The sequence below is a fragment of the Centruroides vittatus genome, unplaced genomic scaffold, assembly GCF_030686945.1.
Source record: "Centruroides vittatus isolate TY-2023 unplaced genomic scaffold, ASM3068694v2 scaffold_2931, whole genome shotgun sequence".
NCBI lineage: Eukaryota > Metazoa > Arthropoda > Arachnida > Scorpiones > Buthidae > Centruroides > Centruroides vittatus.
Window position 1 is genome coordinate 641,446 of NW_027122696.1, and position 24,302 is coordinate 665,747.

At 33.3% G+C, this 24,302-nt stretch overlaps 1 protein-coding gene across 1 annotated transcript; it reads left to right on the forward strand.

Annotated features, from left to right (window-relative positions):
• Positions 1-10,573: 10,573 nt before the first annotated feature.
• On the forward strand, positions 10,574-11,341 carry LOC136987942 (uncharacterized). The gene is made up of 3 exons (XM_067285710.1): positions 10,574-10,770; positions 10,957-11,041; positions 11,114-11,341. The coding sequence occupies exons 1-3, from the start codon at positions 10,574-10,576 to the stop codon at positions 11,339-11,341; spliced, it is 510 nt and encodes a 169-aa protein (XP_067141811.1).
• Positions 11,342-24,302: the final 12,961 nt, after the last annotated feature.

The window sequence follows — 24,302 nt, forward strand, 5'->3', positions numbered from 1 at the left end:
ATTCTTTTGTTGTAGAAAAACTATGCAGATAAAATATGGAACAAATGTGAAAAATCTCTTATGAATATATTACAAATGTATTTCGTGCAATATTATACTTTTTATATTTTACTTAACGGAAGAATAGCAGAAAGTAATGAGAATTTGTTATAAGACAATGTAAAATTTTTGAAATAAAGAGGAAAAAATTAGGAAATGAAATAAACTGGTGAAAACTTTTTGAAAAATAGAAAAAGGTTAAAAAATAAAGTCTCATATTCTAAAATAGAAGACACTATTGGTTATAAGTGAAATATTCGAGTTAATACACCACTACTGGCCTTATAAGAAAATCAGGTTTGCATGCTTAAAAAAAATTTCCAAATTTAAAATAACATTTTTAGTATCTAAATAAATAGCGTTTTTAATGCGCGTATTTGCGATACGTAATTAAATAACAAGAACAGGTGTCGATAGCCTGGGTACAGAAGGCTTCGATAAAATAAATATAATTGACTGGTACGGCATTATTGTAGAAAACGTACGATGTACAGGGGCAAACCAGTGCTAATTTTATATAGAGATCATACATTGTAAATTACAGAAATTGAAAATATATGATTAAAAATTGCAGCGCGGCATTTTGACGATGACACAATAAATACTTGCTCGCTGTTTTCTGCGTTACGAATAGATCTCTCGTATGATACATGCATCATTTACAAATAGCAAAGAAATCAAATAACAAAGAATGTAACTTTTTGATAGTTTGTCCATGAATAATCAGTGAATTTTCATAGAATGAATCGTTTCAAAATTTAACTCACACAATAGAAAAACGGTTTCCATTGTAAAATTATCTCAGTCATCTGGCGCGACGCTTTTGTATTTGTCTTTTTGCTGCTAGTTGTTAATGTTTTTATGTCTAACAGTCAATAAGTTGAAATGCTTCAAAATCTATCGGCAAGTCATTCTGTAATTTTATATAAATTAAAAATTAGGATTAATATTATTTTATATTTAATAAGAAAATAACAAAAAGATTTTATACATAAATATTTTTACTGACTATACAAAATATTCATTGATATAACAAATTGCTAATGTAAAATCTATAAAATTATATTAAAATTCATTTATTTCTTTGAAATAATATTTATTTAACTGATAAACTCTGGAAAATAAATCTCTGATTATACTCATTGGATGGTAGTTTCATTTTATTCATAATATGGTATTAATTCGCTACTTACAGATTATTAATATCAAAATTTATTAAAATGAGTTCGACCTCGTGGTAATGCAGCCACACTTGTCAACTGCTTGTTTGACATAATTCTATGTCCTTTTCCCCGACTCCATGTTCACCCTCTTTGTAATTTGCCATCATCGGACTTTATCCAAGAAACCTGGAGTGTTATGTTGTCAAATAAAGCTGGATTATCGGAGCCATCAGCTCCTATCCCATATTCTTCGTACAGTCGGCGACGCATTTTTTCGCTGAATCCTTCGGCCATTTTTCTACAGATGAAAAGAAGGAATTATAAGTTATTTGAACAGTTTGTAAATAAATTTTATTTTAACAATAAGTTTAATATATTGTGTTTAGCTATCAAATTTATCCTAATGTCAGAGTAAATTAAAACATGACAACTTCAAATAATACAACACCGATATATTTTTAGCTATACTAACATGAATCTTAAATAAATTAATTTTATTTTAACAATAAGGCAAATTAAACTTTGCCTTATTATTATTATATTTAGTTCAATTATAAAATTAAATTGAACTGATTTGCAATAATAATAATAATAATAATTTTTAACGTAGCAATTTAAAATAATATAACATTAAAGATTTGTTGATTGTAACAAAAAATTACATCTGTATTTATACTTATATTCAAAAAATATTGACAGGTTTTTTACTACCATAGTTAAAGAATGAAGCCGATAAAATTTATAAAGAAAAATTTCAAAAATTGTTTGTGGAATAACATGGTTCATCTGAGTTTCATATTTTATAAACTCATCGATATAGTTTAAAATTCTACAACCTTCATAAATTGATGTTAAACTTCCCCACCAAGGAGGGGCTCACATAATAAATGTTATGTGAGCCCCTTCCCGAACTGCTTTTTTCAGCAACAGGTCTTTGACCTACTCACTCGTCAAAGATGGCTGTTACGTTTTGTTACGCGTTACGGGAGTTGAGGTGAGGCGACATGTGGTCGACAAGAAGGCGTGGACGACAGTCGAGTAAACACACCATTTTAAAACAACAAACAAGATTTATTAAAGTAAAACTTTAAGCTACAATCCTAACCTTCGGATAGGTGTATGGGTAACTCGAGAGAGAGTTTACATAGATCATTTCATACCTCTTTTCAAGTTCCGTAGACGTCGGTATTTCCAAATAAAACTCTCAGTCGAATAATCCAGATAGGCGTTAGGTCAACGGGTCCAATTAGGCCCTAGGTCAACTTTATAGCGACTGTGTAAAACAAATAATTAGGGAATCGACTACAGCACGCTCGCTGGTCAGATCGAAAGAGTCTTTCCCGAGAGGAAAAGAACACGGGTTTTTATAGATTTGCCGTGGGAACTGTCACGAAATCGCTTCAGAAAGAAGAAAGTGATGAAGTCGGATGTTAAGTGTACAATTTACGATGTTATAAATTATAAAATTTCCCACGAAATCCGTTGTTCGCTTCCAAAAATTTAATTTAGTTTTTTGTCTAGTTTTCCAAATTAATTAGATAAAGTTATGAATTTCACAGTTAAACCCAAGTTTTATTTTATTTCTAGACGTTTGAAGGTGTTTTAAGAACTCAAATGTAGAAATCTGGGGAGACTTATCTTTTATCGATCGTCATACGTTTTCTCTGTTGTATATAACAGCCACGAAAGAAAAAATTCGATTTCCATTTTCGTAACAACAGCAGTAATGCACTTCTGTCCTATAACTAATGTCGCACGCGATAGAATTAAAAATTATTGTTGTGCATTATAATAAATTAAGTTTAATTAAAACTATTGATTTTCTTTTAATTAAAGTTACTGAATAATTTTTCAATTGAAAAAATCGTAAGGCCTCAACTTATTATAGATGAGCTTTCGCTATACAGAGGTAGTCAAGTTATTTCAATTTAATTTTTTTCACTGAAAGTAGATAGATGGATGACGGACATTACTCTATTTTTAACAAAAACAAAATGATGTACAGGAGCAAGATATTACTAACTTAAAGTAAACGGCATATAATTTAAACGAAATAAATTTAAAACGTAATTAAAAATTGCAGCCCGGCATTGTAACAACGTCAATTAATAATTGCTCGTAAACATAATATTTTGATAAAATCAATATCAGACAAAACGTGGAATTTTTACCTTAATTAAATCAATCTTTTTAATTATAGTTATTCTTTATTCGTGTGGAAATGTTTTAACTGTTTTCTAAAATTGTTTTTAAAAAGTTTTTTTTACAGATTTCATTTTATTAAAGCAGATAAAGACAGATTATTTCTCAATGATAGATAATTATACACATTTACTGACTTTAATACACTTATTGTTTACTAGTACACCACTCACTTAAAATTTAACTGTAGGAATATCATGTGCCGACTGATGAGTTCTTTGTCAGACACTGATTAAATTAAAGATTTCATCGACCTAATCGTTTACTATTTCTATTGGTTTTTCTGACAGAATGTTTACTAAATTTTATAATGAAAACCGATAAAAACAGCCGATTTTGCACATAACTCGAAAAGATTCCAAAAAAAAAAAAAAAACCACAGAGTGGGAGAAAGTCACTTAACACCTTTGCTAAAGAACGTAGAATGTACCCAAAATTAATTGGCTCATGTCAGAAACACATTACATCATGGGATAAACGAATTGATGCGAGTCACACGCAAGGTGTCCATCTTAATGTCGGCCAAATTAAATGCAATTCCGTAACTGGAAATGGAAAGGGATCATGCGACACAAAACTACATAATTACAAATCAGAATATTACAAGGAATTCATAGTTGAAAAATTTTATTGACCTACTTCGAACAGTTAGAATTTTCCACGTTACATGGTTTTAACAATGTACAGTATTTTCCTATAATCTATATTCTGTAGCCGGAGTGTTAAGCGACTTTCTTCCCACCCTGTACTAACTATAATATGGTGCTGTCAATACATAAAAGTAAATAAATTGTTGTTCGTTTATATAAATAAAAGGAAAAAACAAACAACTAGTTTGTTTTTCATTTCTATACCGGAGGATCTACGTAAATTTTCCAGAATAATGATTATTTATTCTGGTCTTTTTTATTAAATAGTAATTAAAATATATTGAAAATTCATAAAATCTGAAAATTTTGCCGTAAAAATTACAAAGTTGATACCAGATTAAACAGTTGATTCGACCAGAGATTGACGTTTCTTTTGTGAAAATTATGGGAAATGTATTTATCATTTTTGTTTCTTTAAATCTGTAGATTTTATTAAATCTACTAATGATACTCCGATCGAAAGACAATTAAATTTTCTTATGTTATTGTAAGCGTTTGTTATTGAAAGTCTCTAGAAGCTATGAAAAGTACACAAATGCATTCTTAAATAATCCTTAAATGTAACATGATTAATAGTTTATTGTGATAATCACACAACGCTGGGCTGTAATTTTTAATTTATTAAACTTAAAATATATTTTCTCAAACAGAAATTAGTAGTTTCTTAACTCTGTACATAATGTATTTCAGTTAGCAATAAAGTTCTAGCTACTTTTAGGGGACACGTTAAATTGAACTAACGAGACTTACGGTTTGCATAGAAAATTCGTATGTATTTAATCAGAGCCTTTATAATCGTAAGAGTTTTTCACTAAGAAGACAAAACTGACTCTGAAATAAACTGCATTTTCAATTTTACAAGGCAAGTTTTTGTGTGATCGATTTAATTTCAATTGTTCTTTAGTTTAGTCCATTATAAATAGGTTGACACCTGATAAAATGAATCGACAGCCAATCGAATTTACAATCACTTCATCAGCGCAGTTTGATTGGTTCTGTTTAATCGGCACTCATTACGTCAAACACTATATACTTGTTGTCATCTAAACACAAACGTCATAGTAGTCAATAAAAATATCGAAATATTTGCGTTGATTATAGACGAGAACAAGAATGAAGGCAGAATTATTCTCTACGTTAATGATGATTTACTTTTTTGCAGTTACAAAAGGTAGCATAGAAAAAAGTGAGTAAAATACAATTATTTTCCGAAGTGTTTTTACTCGCCAATTATAGTATATTACGAGATTCATCTCGGAAATAAAGGGTTTAACGTAAAGTGTAACGCATATTTAATTGTTGTTCAGCGGAAGTATATGTTCGGCTCAATAAGGGTGTTCGTTCTTTGAGTCTAACATATAGGCCTATACGTAATATTTAAATAATTTCTAATATTTTTTATAAAAAAGTTTTTTATAGTAAATCGCTCAGTTTAGGGTTTATTACTGTGAATTAAGTAGACTTTATTTTATAAAATAATATGAAAGAATTTCTTACATTGTTAATGTAAAATGCACAATGACGTTCGTTTTTGTAAATATTGTATTTTTTTGTTCATCACAAGTGTCTTAATCTATTTATTCATTTTTTAAAAACTTTTATTTACACAAAAGTCAACTACACTAAGTAAAAATTGCAGCCCTTCATTGTGACGATGTTGTAATAAATATTCGCTCCTTTTCACGATGTTTTTATTAATTGACGTTTTCTCTGTAAAATTCCTTAGTATAACATTATTATTTATTGTTCAGTCATATAAACTCTTGTTTTAATTTTGGCTATTTTTGGTTTCTAATATTTGTCTTTTAAAGTTCTGTCATATTAGTCAAGTTACTTGAATTGAAGCAACTCGAAATCACTTAACTAATATGAACGTGTCATTTACTTGACTTGAAATATGAAATAACATTGAAAACTTTTTTCAAGTTTGAACTGCAGTTGACGTTCTTTCAAGTTTCGCTTGCGTCGGATATCAACTTGAATAGGAATTGTAGTTTAATTCTTGCTAATATTAGTTCTCATATTGATTTTTTTCTGTATCTTATTTACAATCCTACAGATTAGATCATCAAACTGCACTGCAGACATTTATAGTTATTTTTTGGAAATTTTGCAAACAAAGTATAACTAACTCATAAATTATTAGAAAACATTTTATTTATTAATTTCAATTCTGCTTATTATTTTATTTAAATTTTTGCTTGTTATGACATCTCACAGATTGTCAATAATCAATATGTATTTCTGGCAGGACTCTGAAAATTCTTTACTTGTCACAACCTGTAATATCTGGAGTAATTGCGCCGATTCTGTCTTAATTTGCGAGGAGGAGATGGCAGCGGCATGGATATGAGGGAGAGGCGCGCGTTGGTGGCTAAGAAAGGGGAACGCACGCTTTCTTTAAACACTGAGAGGGGGAGAACACGAAAAAAAAATTCGGCCTCGTGACGCTGTACCTTTTGGGCGTGGAGTCACGTGACCGAAAATGGCGTAGGCGCATCGTTGGAGGGCTATATTTCGCGAAATGTAACATATTGAGGTATGGTTCTTTTGACATTTATGCTTGCACAGGGGCTTCCACAGTTTGGGAGGAGCACTACCCGCTCATTCGGTCCTAAAATCTTGCCCCTGTTCAGTGCTATACCAAAGAATTTCTTAAAAACAATCAGCAATATGATAATATAACGCGTAAATATTATATCTTCTGACATAAAAAACTATTTTATCATACCGAAAAGGTTTTCCACAATTTTTCTTTCAAATTCGTCTACCACGCTCATATGACGCTTCTGAATCTTTTTTACATTATTTACTAATCGTTATTCAATAACCATAAAAATTTAATATATAAAAATTTTTTTAATACACGGAAGTTTTTCCTTTTTTAAAAATTATATTACTTTCAAAATGGTCGTATATCATACAACAAAATCACTAAAAATTCCCGAAAATACATTTTTAAAACAGCATTAGGATAAAAGTAATTATAGCAACATTCTAGAAGTTATTTTCAAAAAATAAAACTTTTCTCTAAAAAATTACAAAGAATACATTAATATTTGTTCAACTCGCAATACATCGTACTTTGCACTGTATGACGTTTATATTACAGGAAACTTTTTGTCATAACTCCCTCTATCAGACTGTGCAATTGTTGATCTATTTTCAGATCGTTACAGACATTAATTAAATTTTTACTATTAGATTTTATAATTTTGATGTGTTTTTCAAATTTACGTTTATAAACTTTTATTTCGGAATGAAGGATTTCAATGTTGTTTCTATCAATCCGACAGTTACTGTTTTTTATTTGACTAAACCGAGCAGAATTATAATATTTTAACCTTATCGTCGTTTCCTGTCCTTAAATTCTTATCTGTAAAGTCCGACCTGTTTTACCTATGTAATATTTTGGGTTTTGACAATTACAATTAATTTTATATAAAACACCTGTTTTTTTTCAATTTTTCAACATTAATTTTATATTGTCCTCCCCTTTCATTATAAACATTATGTGAAATTTTATTGTTCAAAGATACGGCCAAAACTATTGTCCTTTTTTAGGATTTTATTGATACTACAATTGTTATAAATATTTTTAATATAGGGAAAGGATTTATAATTTTTATCTTTTTTATATTTTGCGTTATATCTATTTTTATAATATTGTTTCTGCCAAATTTTTAAATTATTCATAGAGTAATTATTAAAAATTAACTTATATTCTAATTATTTTAATTTAATTTTATATGTATTAAAAGAGAATTTATCTCTTTCGTTTGTTATCGTTATATGTAAAAACTAATTTCGTTATGTTTTTCTATTTCTATATCAAATTTTATATTTTCATTTATATTATTTATTATATTTAAAATTTGCTATTATCATTCGTTATTCTATTATTATAAATTAATAAATAGTCATCTACTTATTTCATCACAATCTTTACCCATGGAATGTCATGTTACATCTATATTATATCTACGAAATACGTGTTAAAACATCTAATTCGATCCGCAGCATAAAAAAGTGATTATGGGGTGCGTTCTTTTATTCTTCCGCGTAAATTTTGGTACTCAATGCTGCAACAGACGACGGAAACTGTCGACGGAACGGCAAAATGACGTCACTTTTGCCGTCGAAGCCGACGGAATACGAAGTTCAAAATTTTCAACTTATGCCGTCGCGAAAAGCGGAACGGCGAAAATTAGACCAATAGGAAGGCCGTTTAGGAATGTCGTCATAAAGATCACGTGGGACGATAGCATTCGAACTACGGCGGTCGCCAAGCTAAAAAGCTTTATTTGTACACTAATATGCTAATATATTCCATTTATACGCTATATTACTATAAACAAATATTAATATTAATGTTAATGTCAAATAGACGTAACTTACTGCGTGAAGTATTGGGAATGGCGTAATCGAAATTCGGTTACGAAAGCTAACTTTCGACGATTTAGAATATTTTTCCTATCCAAATTATCCGTTTTTGAGGTTTTTTTATTTGCGATAAGATCAAAGGCAAACTTAAAAAGTTTAATTGATATAACAAAGCAATCCCGTTAGAAGCCATTTTTGACTACCGGCACGTGGCATACCTACTATGGCAGCTTGTTCATATTTACGGCTAGCAGATGGTGCGTTTCAATTGTAGGGTAATTTCCGCATGTGAGTACACGCGACACGGAAAGACGACGAAATGGCAACAGTTTCTGTCGACGGTTTCTGTCGTCCGTTTCCGCATGTGAGTACCAGGCTTAACTCTGCGCGAGCGACATCCGTGTAAAAATTCCTGCGGAACGCGTTCCTAAATTCCGGTGGGAGTGCACGCCGTCGAACGGCAAAAACGGCCGCTTGTAGCAGTAGTTTACGGTGAAAAGCAACATGGCGTCTTCCATGGCTCAGATAGTTTCGTTTCCGGCCCCATTATGTGGTTTTATGAATAAGAATTTAGATATTGCTAAAGCGCGAGTTAGCGCACGCGGTGATGAAAGTGTCTTTACGAATTTTTTTCGAGGCTATTTTGAATGCTCTTTCAACAAATAATCCATTTATGGTTAAATTTTACAATTGGGACCCTTCTTTTGCCTTTTAAAGTTCATATTTTAGAATTATAGATTCCTCCATTACGATACTATCGATAGTGCTGGCGCTGCCATCTTTCTTCCTTTCACCGTCGTTCCTAAATGCCTACGAACAGCAGCGCACTCCCGTAGTAGCGGAGACGCAGAGCGACCGCTATTAAAGAACGCACCCATGGAGCAGTCACCAATTATGCCGGAAAGTCCGTTGTTTGCAGCCAGTCCATTGCTCGAGTCACGTAACGGCCAAACAGAAAGTCCGTTGTTTGCAGCCAGTCCATTGCTCGAGTCACGTAACGGCCAAACAGAAAGTCCGTTGTTCGCAGCGTCTGTTATTCGAGGCGTACGTTATACGAGGCACCACTGTACATATGCACACATTCCCAAAAGATAAATTACTGAGAAAAAAGTGGAAAATAAAACTGAAGTTAGGAAAGCAATCAACGACATCTACGTACTGTACGTTTGCAGTTTGCATTTTCATAAAGACGATTACTATTGGCCAGGTTATAACAATTTCTTATAAGTATATTTTAACTGTTATCACGTCAGGTACTTACGTTTTCATAGGCGCTCGTCATTATTTAAAACCTCATTTGTATCCAACTAGATACATACCGATAAGGAAGTTTGATACAACCATCTCAAAACAGATTGCTGAACAAAGGTTCATTCGTGCCCAAGAAAGACAAGAAATACGGAATAAAGGTCTGTTTCTTAATTTCGTCAGATGCATTTCTTTAAAATAACACTATGCCAAAACAAGATCTTATAATGATTGAAATCACAAAATGTTTAGGTTTGGAACAGGCAAATAAAAAAATTTCAATCAAGGAAAATTCTACATATCAACCTAATAATGACGCCAACATTTTCGAATTGTCACAGCCCAGTACATCCTGGTCTAAATCATGTATTTACTGCTGTGCATGTACAGATCAACAAATGACCTCACAAATTGATAAGGATGAAGATATGACATCAGTATCACAAACGGAAAAAAATGCAGCTATGGCATTCTTAAATTTAAGTGAAAAATCCAACATTCAGGAGGACGGGATATTTTAATGGAAAAAGGAATTCAAGTGAATACACTTTTAGGTTCAACCTTGAAATTTACTGTGTTTGACTTAATAAAATCAGACAATGAATTGAATATTTTCACAGGTTTAAACAGTTTTAAAATGCTTGATACCATCTCTGCTTGTGTACTGAGTTGCAGTCTAACAATACTGCTTATAAGCCTACTACAATATCTACTAAAGTCAAAATTGTTCTTGTTATGATGAAGTTAAAACGGGCCTTGCCCTTTGCTTGTGTTTCAGTTTTATTTCAAATTTCCATGACAACATGTAGAAGAATATTTTTAAATATTATTGCTTATCTGAGTCAAGTATTAAGTGCTGCAATTGTGTGGCCTTCCAAAAAAGAGATAATGAAAAACTTACCTTTGTGCTTTCAAAAATACAGCAAAGTTCGTGTGATTTTGGACTACACTGAAGTTTTGGTTGAAAAACCAAAGTGTATTAGTTGCAGAATATTAACTTACTCCCATTACTATAGTAAGCATACTGTTAAAGTATTAGTTGGAATTACCCCATCTGGTCTTATCACCTATTTAAAATTTATTTTGTATACTAGTACATTTTATATATTAACAGGACTTATTATACTGGAAAATTATGGATGCAGATATTTAGGCATACAGATCAAAAATAATGTTCTTTATTTAGTTCACCTGTCAGTTATTTACTTTTTAAATAGAGTTAGAAAGGACAAAAAGGCATAATAATTAATTGGTCTTATCACCTATTTAAGTAAAGCATATGAAGGTATGGCATCTGACAAAGCCATATTTGAGGAAACAAATTTGTTAAATTTACTTGATCCTTATGCAGTTCAAGTAATGACAGATAAAGGTTTTCATATAAAAGATGCTTGTTCTGCTAGAGCTATTGGTTAAGTATGTTAACCATTTGTAATAAAGCAAAATCAGTTAAGCAAGCAGCATGATGCACTGGAAACTGCAGAAATAGCAAAGGCCAGGGTACATGTTGAACGTGCTATTCAGAGAATGAAACTATTTGCTGTTTTAAAACAAAAATTAAACTGGACGTTACTGCCACATATTGACAAAATGTTAACTATTATTTGTGGTGTGGTAAATTTATCTAGACCAATATTGGGTGATGACAAATTTTGAAGAGTAGTGTGAGCATTTTCATTTTTACCCTATATAGTGAAGCAGTATTAAACAGCAATTTAATACTGTGTTTTCATAATCTCATAGTTAATAAGACTTACTCATTTTAGTTTTTGAATTTTTGTATGATAAAAAACTTAAACACTAGTTAGGACAAAACAAAACAAAACATAACATAACAATATGTTTTATAAAATTATTAGTACTTAACTCTCTATAATTATTTTGCATAAATGTATTAGAAAATATCTTTCTTTGCAAATTATCAATAAAATACTGAATAAAAGAAAATGATTTTATTTTAATTTATTGCATCATTCATTTTGTATTATTTACGTAAACATTTTTGGTGCTAATCTATATGTATAATCGAGACGAGTTGATAATAATAATAATAATAATAATAATAATAACTCTCCCGTGGTCACCACCTGGTCGTGGTGGGAGAGCCCAGTAATTTTACTGATCCATAGGGCAATGCAGGCTGGAGCACAAGCTCCTGGTAGGGACACCCATGCCAGTAAGGTCTATGGGGAGAAATGAAGCTAAGAGTGACCACACCCACATTCTGTGGAGATATTTATTATGGTAATAACTAGATCAAAGTGTGATACCGGCTCGGACGTCGCCCGGGTTAACAAGGTCCGCATTCGTGGGTTAGGCAGAGGCTCACGTTCGAAAAATAGGCCACAGTCTCCCTTGGTTACCGGTGGCGAAAGCAGCACCGGCTCAAGCATGGCTACTGCAACGCCCTCAACAGATGTGAGGAACAAACCCAGCCTTGGTGTTTCTGTGGCAATGCATCCACAGACCACAAAGGCTGGAAAACCACGCCAACGGATGAAATGGACAGTAGAAATGAACAAGTTTATCATCCATAGTTACTACACCATCACAAAACTCGAAACAAACATGACAGCATACAGACAACAACTACACCATAGATTCACACAACAGTATCCTCACCTCACTGTCACCGAACAAAGGGTTGTTGATCAAAAAAGAACAATTATACACAACAACCTTATTCCACAAACAACACTTGAACTTATCAAACAACAGGTTGCTGATCAAATACATCAACAGACAGAAACATCTAACATTAATGAAGATCATGTAACCTGTCAGGATAATCCAGCAACAAGCATTGATAATAACACACATACAACAATTACCACTAATGATACTACAGACACTTCCTCGTCCATCACTGATAACATAGACATGGATTTAGTTAATACACTCTCACATATATTTCAGGAAACACTCACTAAATATACAGGCACAGATCCCACACAACGACCACGAATACCAAAAATCAACACGTCAAAGGAAGTAGGAAAAACACTAAATTACGTAAACACTCACTTACTACCACACTACATTCATTCAATTTCTACACTTGCAGACATTCATACATTAGTTTATGCTGGAGCAGTCACAGTAGTGACACACCATGGGCTGAAAGTACAATCACAGACAAACACACAGAAAACAAAATTCTATCACAAGCCTGCCTGGCAGAGAAGAATAGAAATACAAATAAATGACATTAGACAGCAATTAGGCAGGCTGACACAATACACTAAAAGCAACATAACACCCAAATTAAGGAAACAGCTCAAAAACATTTTCAAGAAAATAAAAACACACACAAAACATGAACATCACAACACACACATTACAGAATACATTGATACACTAAAACAAAAACTTGCAGCCAAAGCACGTAGACTCAAACGATACAAAACATGTACACTACGAAAACAACAAAATAAATTATTTACAAACAATGAAAAACTCTTTTACAGACAAATCAATAACAAAGCAAACACTGATACACAGCACTGTGGCACACCAACAGAAGAAGAACTCACAACATATTGGTCTTCTCTTTGGTCCAGTGCTGTCACGCACAATGCTGATGCAGGCTGGATCGAGGAGGAGAACAGAAACTTGCACAACATACCAACTATGCCCTGTGTTGAAATAAACATACATGATTTCCAATACACTGTTAACAGAACACACAACTGGAAGACACCTGGTGTAGACAACATCCACAATTTCTGGTACAAAAAGTTTACATCACTGCACCAGGAACTAGCTAAACATCTAACACACATCATCATCAATCCACAAGACATGCCAAATTTTCTTACCCAGGGCATCACCTACATGAAACCTAAAAACAACAATACCACAGACCCCACACAATACAGACCAATTACATGTCTTCCAACACTCTACAAATTATTGACATCCTGTATCGCAAACAAAATATACAAACACGTTGAAGAACACAACATTCTAACAGAACAGCAAAAAGGTTGTCGTAGAAACCACAGGGGATGCAAAGAACAGTTACTCATAGATTCAGTCATTCTACGGCAAGCACACAAACAACACAGAAACATACACATGGCATATATAGACTACAGAAAAGCATTCGACAGTGTTCCACACAGTTGGCTGCTACATATTCTACACATGTACAAAATACATCCATCACTCATTGCATTCTTTCAAAACACTATGCAGCACTGGAGAACAACACTACATCTCAGGGTTAGTAACACTTCCATACAAACAAACCAAATTTTTATTAGGCGAGGAATTTTTCAAGGAGATTCCTTGAGTCCTCTCTGGTTCTGCCTAGCCCTGAACCCATTATCCAACATGTTAAACAACACGCAATATGGTTACAATATCAGACACGAAAAAACAACACAGTTTACACTGTCACATCTCATGTACATGGATGACATAAAACTTTATGCATCCACACAAAAACAACTTCATCAACTCCTACAAATCACACATTCATACACCAAGGACATACAAATGGAATTTGGCCTAGATAAATGCAAAACACTTCACATAGAAAAAGGAATCCTGAAGAAAAAAGATTTTGCACTTGGAAATGGAGACGTTATTGAATCCATGGAAGAGGGCGAGTTCTACAAGTATTTAGGATTCCAACAGGCCAAACTAACAGAACATACACAAATAAAGCAAAGATTAATTAAAGAATACCAAAGTAGGTTAAATGCTATTCTCAGAACAGAGTTAAATGCAAAACACACAGTTAAAGCAATAAACACATATGTCATCCCAGTACTCACATATTCTTTTGGAGTTATACATTGGACTCACACTGATCTTGAGCAACTCCAAAGGAAAACAAGAACAACACTTACTAAGCATAAACAACATCATCCTAAATCTGCCACAGAAAGATTAACCCTTCCACGTAAAGATGGCGGACGTGGCCTGATTGACATAGTTAACCTTCACTACAAACAAATACAGTCACTGCGAGAGTTTTTCTACAAAAAACAAGAAACATCACAATTACATAAAGCAGTAACTCTAGCAGACTCGAATAACACACCATTAAACTTACACTCACATCATATGGACACAACACAACATATAAAAAGCATAGACACCATTAAGCAATCGTGGGCTCGAAAGGCACTCCATGGCAGGCATCCTTATGATCTGGCCCAGGATTTTGTTGACAAAACTGCGTCAAACAGCTGGTTAGCTCGGGGATGCCTCTTTGGGGAGACGGAAGGATTCATGATTGCCATACAGGATCAGGTCATAAATACTAAAAACTACAGAAAACACATACTCAAAGATGCAACACTCACAAATGACACATGCAGAAAATGTCACGTCATGCCAGAAACTATACAACATATCACCTCTGGTTGCAAGCTCCTGGCACAGACAGATTATTTACACAGACATAATCAAGTAGCAAATATAATACACCAAGAGCTTGCAAAGAAACACAAATTAGTGGACATCCACGAACCATACTACAAATACATTCCACAGACAGTATTGGAAAACAACACACACAAAATGTACTACGACAGAGCCATAATCACAGATAAAACAATTTACCACAACAGACCAGACATCACACTCATTGACAAACACAATAAAATCACATACATTATAGACATATCCATTCCAAACACTCACAATATACAAAACGCATGCACTGAAAAAATTAGCAAGTACACAGAACTCGCCCAGGAAATAAGGCATCTGTGGAGGATGGATAGGGTGCTTATTGTACCTGTTGTTCTCTCCTCTACAGGTGTCATACCACACACACTACACAAAAGCCTGGGTACATTAGAATTGAATAGAAACACATACATCACATTACAGAAGGCCACTATATTGAATACATGTCATATTGTGAGAAAATTCCTGAATACAGACACACACACTGATACACTTCTTTAATTTCTGTTTTGGTTACTATGCCTTGACTTTGGTCCGGCATAGTACACAGCCACCGGTGTTAACCGAGTATATCTCACTTAACCCAACATAATAATAATAATAATATTAATAATAATAATAATCAGTGCAGAGTCCAAACGGTTAGGAGTTGAAAGTTGAAATTTGGTACACAGTTAGGGTACGTCACGAGAACGCACACTACGAAAGGGTTTTTCGAAATTCCTCTCCACGGGGGAGAGGGACAGGATTAAGCTCCTATATACATTATCGAGACGTGCTTAAACGGTTAGGAGTTGAAAGTTTAAATTTGGTACACAGTTAGGGTACGTCCTGAAAACGCACACTACGAAAGGGATTTTCGAAATTCCTCCCCACGGGTAGAGGGACAGGATTAAAACTTAACACTTCTATCAACAATGAAAGTGTTACGTAACAATAAAAGTGTTAAGAGAAAGTGACGTGCAAGACGCAGATGGAGAAAAAAACGGGCGCTGGAGAAAAAAAAAATAGACTAATATGTTAGAGCATATTCGACTTTAAAATTTAAACAGAATAGTTCGGTTTTTCTCGACTTTTGTTCTTTAGAACATTTGATGAAAATCGAACGATATAATCAGAACACGTTGTGAAAATCGAACAATATTAGAACATTCGATTATCAAATTCGATCTTTTTTTAGAAATATTTAGTTTGTTGATGAAATTACTCTCTTTCTTTTGTGACTATAACGTAATAATCTTAATCTTCGCTATCGTTACTTTTGCCTGAGCAACGCCGGGCTTACCTGCTAGTATTGTTATAAGTTAATAAAATTCAAAGTAATGTGCATTTACTTCTAAAACTGATTTCTGATGAAAAAAGTAAGATTGTTGTATTTAAGAATTATGTCTGCATAGGTAAGGAAAAATAATTTTGGTAAAATCATTTAATAGCTTTTCTGTTAATTTATGAATAAAACTATAATCTGCTAAACCTTCAAGGTTTTTAAAGGGTGTTTGCTACTGAATATTACAAAATCACATGAATTTAAATTTAATATAGATAAACCTAACTGTACCCGCCTATAATACTTGTGATTTTTTAAGCTGTAATTGCCATGCCCATCATGTACTATATGCTTAAGAGATTGCACCATTTCTTCTGCAGATTTTTATGCACCAATTTTGAGGCACTTTACTTCTAGCAGTTTGATAGGTTTTTCATCATTTTCAATACAATCTCATCAGGAGAAAATCCAAGACATGTCAGTAATGGTAAAATTATCAAACCAAATTATTCGACATCAGAACCATAGAAGGTTCCATACAATGTGAGTGCTGTTTTTTCCCACTTTTTACCATACTCTGTATTTTAATTTCCCTTAAATTTGCTTCTAAATATATTTGTTAACTTCTTTTCCTAGTCTGCATTTTTCTCTCTTCCATAAGTATATAGTTCATAGCACACTGATCTTGTTATTCAAATACTTGTTTCTTTCTTCTACAAATCATTATTTTCTTCTATTGTCAAGTGGCAAATGTTTTCTATTTTTCTCTTGTTTTTGTATATATTTTCTCTGTAATACATTGAATCCTGAATAAGCATAAAATGATCACTTATATTAGGCAAATATATATTACAGTCGATACAGTGTTAAATTAGTTTTAATATTCACCAATGTGTTGCACTATTACCAGCCGAACTTTGTACAGCTTTGGCTACTAAGCATTTTCTTCCAATTGAATGCTTTGCCAAAGCAGAATCAGGCAATTTTTGAAAAAAATCGTTCTCTGATAGCATCTTTTTGGCTTTCATTTAATGAAAGAATTTCTGTTTCCTTTGTTTGGACATGGCACAAATTTTCAACTATACAAGCTCCATATCTCCCATGAGACCTGCAGGACATTTTGCTCCAATTCTGCTCAAGATCAGCACAACTCAGATCCTTCAAAGTACAGTCAAACCTGTTTTTATGCGGGGGATAGGGACCGCATTAAAAAAAACGCATTAAAAAAATCTCACGAAACTTCACGAATGGCTGTAAATAATAGTTTCTCGCAAAACAATTAAAAAAATATTTTTTTTTATGCGGTGAATAGGGAACGCATAAAAAAAGTCTTATGTAGAAAATAACTCAAAACCGTACGAAATAGAAAATTATTGACAACAGATGTCAGCCCTTGACTGCATCGTCTGGTCTGTCGTCTGTTTTACATATTTTTGTCCAGGTGGTGTTTTGTTGACTTAAAAAGTAAATTATTTTATTTTTCGCATATTCATGCAATAATATTACTATAATAAGTGCATTTATGCTATAATAAGTTTATTTAGCTATAATAAGTCAACGTAAGACATGACGAATCGCACGAGCCTAGTCCCTATCTATACCGCACAAATTAAAAATTCGCATTAAAAAAATCGCACAAATAAAAATCGCACATAAAAGGAGCGCATAAAAACAGGTTTGACTGTATTACCATATCTGCAAGAGAAAAGAACTTATTTATATCTTCTTCGTGTCAATACAATTAACCTATTAGTTAAATATTTGAGTGTTTTACCTGTTTACATGAAGCAATGTCCCTATTGAATGCTTACAGTATCCTGCTTCTCCTGCTAAGCAAGTATACTTTATAGATGTCATCTAATATTTATTGAGTTCTGAAGTCCATTTTATATTTAACGTGATTTCGTGAGGTTTCTTTGAAACAATACTAGATAAGCTGAGAGCGAAAATTTTTATTTCGACTGGGCATTCATCCTCATCGTCTGTCTTATATATATATTTTTTAATGCCACAGCAAATTATCTGTTTTAGCATTTTCTCTCCTTCTATAAGATATCTTTTTTTATCACCCACATATTCTAAAATGTCACAAAGTGAAATCATCATGATATTAATCGTACTTGATTTTGTAGTTGTTTATGTTGGACAAGAATGCGGATAAAACGTTTTCACTATAGAGAGAAAAGTTAACACATAAGCGACTCGCGTTTTTAATGTCTATGTTGACAGGCAAGCTATACTTTTTGTGGCAGCCATTTTAGTTGACTCATACGCCACCTATAATTAGTGGCACAAGCGAATCGATAAATCTTTTATATTTTTATCCATACTAGCCATTAAATATAATAATTCTCCATGGTTTATTCATATAAAAAATAGTAACTGTCAGATTTATAGAGACGACATTAAAATCCTTCATTCCGAAAAAACGTTTATAAACGTAATGTAAATCCCGAATTAAGCCGGCCAGTTCGATTTTAACATTTTATAAATGAAAATTATCAAAATTTAAAATTTTATTGTTCAAACTTCTCGAGAGATAACGATCGAGATCAGAGATAGCGATCAGAGATAGCGATCAAGATTCGGAAGATGTACAGCCTTCCGCCATCAAACACGTTCCCTCCTCTCCGGATCTGACTTCTGAGTCACGGAGCCCGAATCATCACCCTCCGTCACAATTGGTGATCGTAGCGGACGCGATCGGGAGTATAAATAGGGGGGGAGATATCTGAGAACGGAAGGGCTGAACATAAGACGACGACAAACGTCCTGTCGAAACCGAGTCGAAAGTGAGGGCCGACGCCGCCGAAGACGAGCCAGACCACCCTTCTGCTCACTGCCTGAGCCCACCGCCAGAGCCTAAGAACAACCGGCGATTGCTATCGATACAGCGACGAGGTATGATTCCCCCAATCATTGTGAACTCTCTCTCTCCCGCGATTAGGGACGGAATGCGTAGCCTTTCTGTAGTAGTTTCTATATTCAAATAAACCATTATCTGTGTTGTCCTGTTATTACGGATATTGCCTTTCCTTATCGACGACCCCACACACTTCCTCTACTCGACCTGACAATTCATTAAATTATCCCGACGAGACGGGATATCGCGAAAAATTAGCCATCCTTGACAGTGGGGTGGGTCTTGCCGACCGGAAGCCGACAAGAAGGAGGTACGACTCTGTCCTACCTCTCGGCGTTTCCACAGTAAATTTAAAGAACAAATCGAAATTATAAAATCTAATAGTAAAAATTTAATCAATGTCTCTAACGATCTGCAAATAGAACGACAATGGTACAGTCTGATAAAGGGAGTTATGACAAAATGTTCCCTATAATGTAAATGTCATACAGTGAAAAGTACGATATAGTGCAAGTTGAAAAAATATTAATATATTCATTGTAATTTTTTAAAGAAAAGTTTTATTTTTTGTAATTAACTTCTAGAATGTTGCTATATTTACATTTATCCTAATGCTGTTTTAAAAATGTATCTTCGGGAGTTTTTAGTGATTTTGTTATTGACCGTATCTAAAAGTATACAAATCCTGACGCAAGTCAAGTGATTGAACCCTTTTCAACTTCCGGTAAAACGTCGGAAGTTGTGTTGTCAATGCTGGTTAATAGTCGATGCGAACTGGTATTGCTAAAATACATTAATAAAGTTTTGTAAGTTGAACAATAGACAAACTTATCATATTAAAAGATACAATAGAAGTAGTGATAAACGTTTTTTATTTCAACAAAATAAAGGTGGAAAAAGCCATGTGGTTGTTATTAACACGACTTTGTGTTCGACACTTCTAAGTTTTTTATTTATTTAAGTTGTAAAATCTTCAGTAGCGCATGCAAACTTACGTTTACATCTTTATTTTCAGCATTTTGGCTACAATGTAACAATATAAAATACATGTAGAGTGAAGAATATGCTTTTTTTCATATTCTTGAATATGATCATAAAAAGGAACATATATAAAGAATATATGAAAATCGAGACAAAATGAATAGCTTAGGAGCCTTAGACCTGGTTTAATTGTATAAAAAAATCCGACAAGGCCTAGAAGTCATTAGATTTTTCTAAATTCAAAAATAAATGTTGCAGCTTGGCAATGTCATCTTTTAAAATAATATAAAGTATTTTAAATTTTTATTTATGAATCAACAGTACGAATTTGTATTCAGTTCATTTCAGCATTGCTGCGACAGTTTCTACGAATTCAGATTATAAACATTTTCGAAGTCAATGAAATCACGGTATTCACAATGCCTCTATTTAAAAGTATTTGTAAGCAATTCATTCAAGTTAATTAATAAATATAAATTTTTAAAACTATTGCTAATACAATAACAATAAATTACGTTGTAATATTTTTGGGGAATTTTTTACGGTTAATGTTACCCTTGGTGGCAAGATAGCGGCCGGGGAAATTTTTCCCTATATTCTAGATGGCGACGGGAAAAATTTTTTCTCTGCGTTCGACGTAGCGGCCGCGTTTCCTGTAACTCGAAACGGAGACACGTGGTTTCGCGTTTGTGACGTGACAGGGAGCTCTTTGGAAATGTTGTGACGAAATGTGTTGGTGCCGAGATCGTCGAATTATGCAAGTTTTGTTTGCAGGGAGTTTAGAAGACAGTGGTGTGTTGCATGTTCAGTGTTGGCATCAAAATTTTTTTTTACAATATCTGTTCTTTCTAAATTGCTAAAAAAGGTAATTTATATTTTTTACGAGTAAAAACAAAAAATGGCGTTCTTTTTGTTGAAATTTCGTGCACGTCATGGGTACGTTGATTTGAGTTTGAAGGAATTCTGGGCCAAATGTACTACCAGAAAGTTTTATAAAATGATGGAAACAGATTATTCGGAATTGGGATTGAACTCGGCAATTGATAATGCATTCAAATTTGCGGTCAAATTAGGTATACAGCAGATAGAGTCGTCGTGTTCTACGTGCGATAAGACATGCAAATTATATTACAGAAGCGAAAGAAATGAATGTCTTCTTAGATGCAGTTCGTGTGCAGTTAAATATTCAGTGTACGAAGGAACTTTTAAAAGCAAATGTGGTCGTCTTTCCTGACGATGTATCTTGACATTCATATGGGACTACCTATGTCTAGACTGTGGTGCGACGATTTCGGCTTTAGCATCCGGTATATCTCGAAAACCTAGTGTAGAACCCGAGAGAGTTCCGTCTGCATCCGTTCAAAACGTCGATAACAATAAGAAGAAGAATTCAAAGAAATCAAAATGGTCGGGATAAGGAAACGTCAACCACCACGAGTAAAAAAAAAGAAATAAGAAGTCATCGATAGTAGCAGCCGACGCAAAACAAGGGGGGGAAGATCTATAATAAACGAAGATCAAAGTTCGAAAGTCAGGAGGAAATGTAAAAAAGAAAATTGACAGACAATCAACGTAAGTAAAAAATGTTTTTTTCTATTAAAATAGGGTTTGCATTAGCTTATTATGGTATAGGAGTTCCTAGGTCGCGTTACTACAAAACAGTGTGCAACGCGCAGTCTCCATAGAAGACGAAGATGGCGACCGGAAACGCGGCCGCCACATCGAACGCAGGGGAAAAAATTTTCCTTGTAGCAGTCTAGAATGTAGGGAAAATTTTTTCCGACTCCGTCCAGATTGTAGGGAAAAATCCCTATGGTCGCCATCTTGCCACCAAGGGTAACCTTAACCTTTTTTACTAATATAAATTATCTCATTTTCTCAACTAACTAACCTATTTCTTTAAATCATGTCTTTCTCATCCAGGTGCAGCAAGGTCTAGGGTTGGCTCAATTCTGGTCAGTAAGTACAATTTAATTATGAAATCTGCGCAGAAACTAAACACTTTCCTTTATCAAAGATTAAAACAAATATCTGGACACAATGATGTCTCAATAATTGTCTCAACGAAGCAAAAGTTATAAGATTTAAAACATGACGATACATAATAGTCTTGTTTCTCCAATGGATTTGTTTATATTTATGCTATTTGCATTTATTTATATTAGATTGATTAATACCGGCACATAGAACAGAAACTTTACAAAATGTAATTATTTCGAAATAATGCAACACCAAATACTGCACACAAGTTAGTATACTGGTCGGCTGATCAGTCAATAACATAATCCCTCTCAACCAATTAAGAGGGTTTCAGATTTTTTGACTTTTTGAAAATTAATAAAATTTTAGTTTATTTTACTAACTTTGTGTTTGGAATTTGTTAATCTGAAAGTTACTTTTTCCAAAGTATGTGCAACACTTTAATCAAACCAGCAGAAATACAAGTTTTGTGTGTCCTATTTAGTCGTAATTCTTTTTTTCTACAATAAATTTTAATGAACTATCCACGTGTAATAATTAAGAAAAAAATTAAAAGTTTTGATTATCACTCTGTCAACGCGTTCTAATTGGTTGTCTTTAATCGGCATTAATACTGTCAAACAAAGTGCTCCTGTTGTCATGCAAACAGAAACGCAGACGTAACTTGACATCAAACGCGCGGGGTGCAAATGCACCCCAAACACTTATAAACGCGTGTATTTTTTCATGTAATAAATGCTCAGAAATGATGCCCTCAGTACCTTCCTTCAAAGTACTGAAGATCGCACTGAAAAAGTTAAAAATTCCAGGAAAAAAAAAATTTTATTATAAAAAAACCACTGCAAAATGCATGGGGTGCACCTGCACTCCGCGTGCCTTACGGTGGAAGTATTTTTAGCGCGACCACTGGAGAGGGTGGACTCGAGTTAATGTACTGAAAAAAACGGTCATTGCCTGATATCGAATCAGTCATAATACAAATGACGAATAAGAGCATAGAAGGCGTATAAATAACATTTTTAAGGCCAATAAAAGGAAAGAAAATGTCCCATGGACTTAGCATTAAAAGTTTGAAAAGTGGCGTTTTTGGAAATATTTATTGCTAAATTGTTTTAAAAACATGTTTATTTGTGTAAATAACGTCAAACAATTTCTCGTTACCGAATTAGAAGTAAAAAAAACGATTAAAACAAGCGATTTTATAGCGACTGTTTACATAAGTCAAAGTGGAAGAATTTTACCCACAATAGTTTTTACTGATGGATCTAATAACAGACAAAGAAAGTAACGAATTACAGTGTAAAAAGAAGTTAACTATCGATGTTATCTGGCAATAATCCGCCTTTTTATTTCTAGTCGCTGTAGAGTTTTGTGGGGTGTACTTTTGGAAATACTAAAATATTTTTGGCCCGGGGTTTGTGACAAAGCATTTAATGAACGGAACAGTTAAAAAACACATACTGGAACACGATTCAACGATTACATAGCTACAGACGTGTTTACAGTTTGAAAAACAGACATTTGAAGTTGACGATTTTTCTCTGAAAAATTCGTGAAACGTAATACTTTTTTGTTTTCGTTATAAATAAACAAAAATGATATATTTTAAGTAGTATTGCTGATTAATACATCAGAAACACAATCCTACTAACGTCAAAAACGAAAAAATCGCGGAAATATTTTGATTTTTTCAGTAACAACTTTAGTCGTGTGGGGTGAAGGTGCACTCCTTGCGCCCCACCGTGTTTGATCCCCCCCCGCGCCTAACGCAGAGTAAAGTCAATAAGCTCATCGAAACATTCCAATGAATACATCGGAACAAGAATGAAAAATAAACTATTCTGTATGTTAATGATTGTTTCTGTTACAAAAAGAAGCATAGAATCAAGTGAGTAATATAAAATGACTTCTTCAACTAATTTTTACTTGCAAATTATTGTAGGCTTCTTACATTATTTATTTCTATAACAAAAATTTTAAAGTAATCGGTAAAGAAATTTTCACTTTAACTAAATTTTATTACGTAGCTTATATAGAACATTTTAAACAATTTACATACAGCCGGTGATCGGTTAAGGAACGGTACGGACTGCGAACAAATC